The sequence below is a fragment of the Helobdella robusta genome (assembly GCF_000326865.2).
Source record: "Helobdella robusta unplaced genomic scaffold HELROscaffold_30, whole genome shotgun sequence".
Classification (NCBI taxonomy): Eukaryota; Metazoa; Annelida; class Clitellata; order Rhynchobdellida; family Glossiphoniidae; genus Helobdella; species Helobdella robusta.
The window spans coordinates 2271194-2274986 of NW_008704502.1; the positions used below are offsets into that span (position 1 = coordinate 2271194).

Consider the following 3793-nt stretch of genomic DNA (forward strand, 5'->3'; position numbering starts at 1 on the left):
CATCACATTTCTTTTTAGTTTTTATATCGTCTCGTACCAATATGTTCATTAATATTGGTTTATCATCATCATCATCGTCGTCATCGCCATCATCATCATCATCATCATCAACCTTATCATCATCATCATCATCAAACTCCCTTAAAAACAAACTTGAATGAAATAAAAATTGAACAGAGCCTCTCATTACAATTAATATGGACCCGCTTTGAAGCCATGACTGCCGATGTGTGAATGTTAAATGGGCTATCAACAAGATCTGCTACATTCTACACACACACACACGCACGCACGCACACAACACACACACAGAGTTAAACACGCAAAAACACAGACACATACAAACAGAGATAAAGACAGAAACACACACACACACACACACACACACACACTTAAACACAGACACACACACAGAGTTAAACACAGAAACACACACTTTACAAACACACAAAACCCTTACGTATACACAGATAAACACACAGATACACACACGTACACATTCCACATAAACTAAAACAAACACAAACATACAAACAAACATACGTTAATAATATTATTATTATTATTGTTGTTGGTATTATTATTATTATTAATACTTGCATGTTGAAAATATTTTTATATTTTATTATCATTATTACAACTTTTTTGATCAAATGCGGTAAAATGGAATCCCACGAAAAGAAAATCTATTAGGAGGTTGTTTTAGAATTTTTAAACTCAATCAATATTACACGCGCGTGCGTGTTCACAGTTTATACACAAGCTTGTACATTTACGAACAGAGACATACATATGTACGTATATACACTATACACACCACACACACACACACACACACACACACACACACACACACATACAGCATGCAAGATTCAGTTGACAGAAACATTAAAGAACGCACACCACCAACCAGCAACTATCTACAATCTCAAAACACAACTTTTCTGCAATTAATGTACCTAGAAGACAAAATTATCACTACTACTACTATTATTACTACTACTACTACTACTACTACTGCCACTACTACTACTACTACTACTACTACTACTACTACTACTAAAATTATTACTACAACTACTACTACTACTACTACTAAAATTATTACTACAACTACTACTACTACTACTACTACTATAACTACTACTACTACAACAACTACTACTACTATAACTACTATACTGCTACTACTACCACTACTACTACTACTACTACTACTACCACAAAAGAAACAATACACACTTGAAATTAAATCCTCTCCAACCAATTCATTCATCTCGACAACCATCATCCCATAACCATCTTCACATCAATAGACAATACGGTGTATAAAGCCTGAGCAGTTCAAAGAACAGTTCATAATTCATTCTAGAATTAAAGAAAATGCATTATGAATTAACACATTTGATAATTATTATAATTCACATTGTGGGGCCATTTTTTTAAAGTGGTGCAATTAATTCATAATTCATTTCATAATTCATGAACGCATGTTGGATACCAATACTGAATTGTTATAATCTGTTTTATGGTGGAATAAAGTAAAATAAAATCATGATAGGATAGAATTTATTTTTAATTATTTAATTAATAAACAAGAAAAATAAAATTAAAATAGTATTTAGTTTAGCACTTGTATGCAAGGAACTTGTAGACACTTGTAAAAAATACATCACACAACCAATCAAACAGATCTTCGTATTTCTATTTGAATGTAAAAATAGCAGTACACAGTACCAGGGTTGTACATTTTACAAAAATTTATAAAAAATAAAATCTTAAGCGATGAACGTTTGGCCTAGCCATTATTAAACGATTCATTGCAAATAAATCCAAGCAGCTAAATAGCATTTCGAAACATTTTCACCATTATCAATCACATTATCACCGAAACATCACAATATCACATCGTAACATCAAAACACTATAGCATCAGAACATCATGACGTCATAACATCGTGACATCATTACAACATCATCAGCACAGCGCATCATATTGTTTGAAGATGAGCTGAAGTATTGTTTGTTAATCCTGGCAAACACGGTGCGTGCTATCCGTTGGATGTTAGCATGGATGTCTTGGTGCGTGTCACTCGCTTTGTTTATCGTTTTTGGTTTCTACGTTTCCATGTATGATGTTTTTTTTTATTCAGAATTTTTTTTCTGTCTTTATATGCAGTAAATGTTATTGTTATGGCAGCTATGTTTTTTATGTTCGTGCTAGCTGAAACGTCTATCAAAGCTTATTTGTAGAAATGAATTGGAATCTACTTTATTAAAATTCAGTCATATATATATATATACATAAATCTATTAGACAATTGTAGTTTTATCGATGTTAAAAGTTGAAATAATGAAGAAATATGAACTATGAAATTAATCAGACAGAAAAAAACATCCAGTGAAAAAAAAACACCACAAAGAACTAACAACACAATGGATATTAAGAGTTACATGGCTATTCAATCTCATACAGCTACAACACAAACTAAAAAGAAGTTGAACGAATCAGTGGAAAATTTTAATGGATCAAATAAAACTGACCTGCCAGTCTAAGTGCACTCATCCTCTGGAACTCAGGCTCTTGTAGCCACTTCCACATTCTCCTGAACGTCTCCCTACCGGACTTCAACTTGCTCCAGGGCTTGGGGTTGCGTAGGAGGTCGCTGAGGGTTCCCTGACTGCGGCAGAGGACCCTCTGTGCGAAGACTGCCTGCGGGATGCTGTAGCGTTTCAATTCGCTGCTGATCTTCTGGGCTAGATCTCTGGTGATGATGAGGATGACAATGATGAAGATGGTGATGAAGGTGAGAATGGTGATGAAGATGAGGTGGTGATGAAGATTAGGTGGTGATGAAGATGGCGATGACGATAGTGATGAAGAGTATCATGTTAGAATATGTTAAAATAAATGTATCCATGAAAACGATGTTAAGTGTGAATGAATCTGATCGACAACCTGTCAATTTGAACGTGATGGCCTCAACAATTTAATTACTTCGTTTTTTCACATCTGCCCGCCCCAACCAACAACCTCGACCAACCAACCAACCAGTCAACTACATCACCAACCAACCAACCAGCCAGCCAACCACATCACCAACCAACCAACCAACCAACCAACCAGCCAGCCAGCCAGCCAACCAACCAGCCAACCACATCACCAACCTGTGTCATTCAAAAAAATTTTGTTTGAACTGATAAAAATTATCACCTCGTGTTTATTTCCTCCATTTCGTGGTGATGGTGATGATGATGGTGGTGTTGAGAGAGGCCGTGATGATGATGATTGTGGTGAGCAAGAGGATGGTGAGCATGAGTTGGAGGAGGAGGAGGGGGCAGAGGGAAAGAGCGGGAAAAGCCAACCGGAAATGAACTTCTGTCAGAAAAATTGAAGGCATTTGATTGGTTCTTGGCAAAAATATTTTGTCCGTACATTGATGGAGAGAGTGGATGATAGTGATGACTGGATGAGTCACGTCTTCCGGCAAACTGTCCAAACATTTGGGTGTTAAATGCCGGAGTCGGAGTGCCAATGAACCCGTGACTTTGAGGTGGCTGGTAGTTGAAACCTGGGGCGAGGAATGATTTGGAGTAGGCGTCGTACGGGGTGAAGTGTGTGGGTGGGTGAAGAGGGGGTGTGTTTATGGAGTAGTGAGGGTAGTAACTATTTTCTGAGTTGTCGTTGATTTGTGGTTGGGTTTGTGACTGCTGCTGTTGCTGCTGCTGTTGGGATAGCTTGGTCTCGCTCTTTAAACTGTCGTTGGGTGTCAGTGGGTTGGTGGTAGGTTCG

The 3793-nt window shown here is 37.1% G+C and overlaps 1 protein-coding gene across 1 annotated transcript in view; it reads right to left on the reverse strand.

Annotated features, from left to right (window-relative positions):
- HELRODRAFT_142791 (hypothetical protein) overlaps positions 1–2776 on the reverse strand; it is a gene marked incomplete at both ends in the record, with an annotated part of 13858 nt that extends 11082 nt beyond the window's left edge. Inside the window, one exon of the mRNA XM_009022167.1 lies at positions 2541–2776. Coding sequence (XP_009020415.1) covers positions 2541–2776 — 236 coding nt within the window. The remainder of the gene's footprint in view (positions 1–2540) is intronic.
- Positions 2777–3793: the final 1017 nt, after the last annotated feature.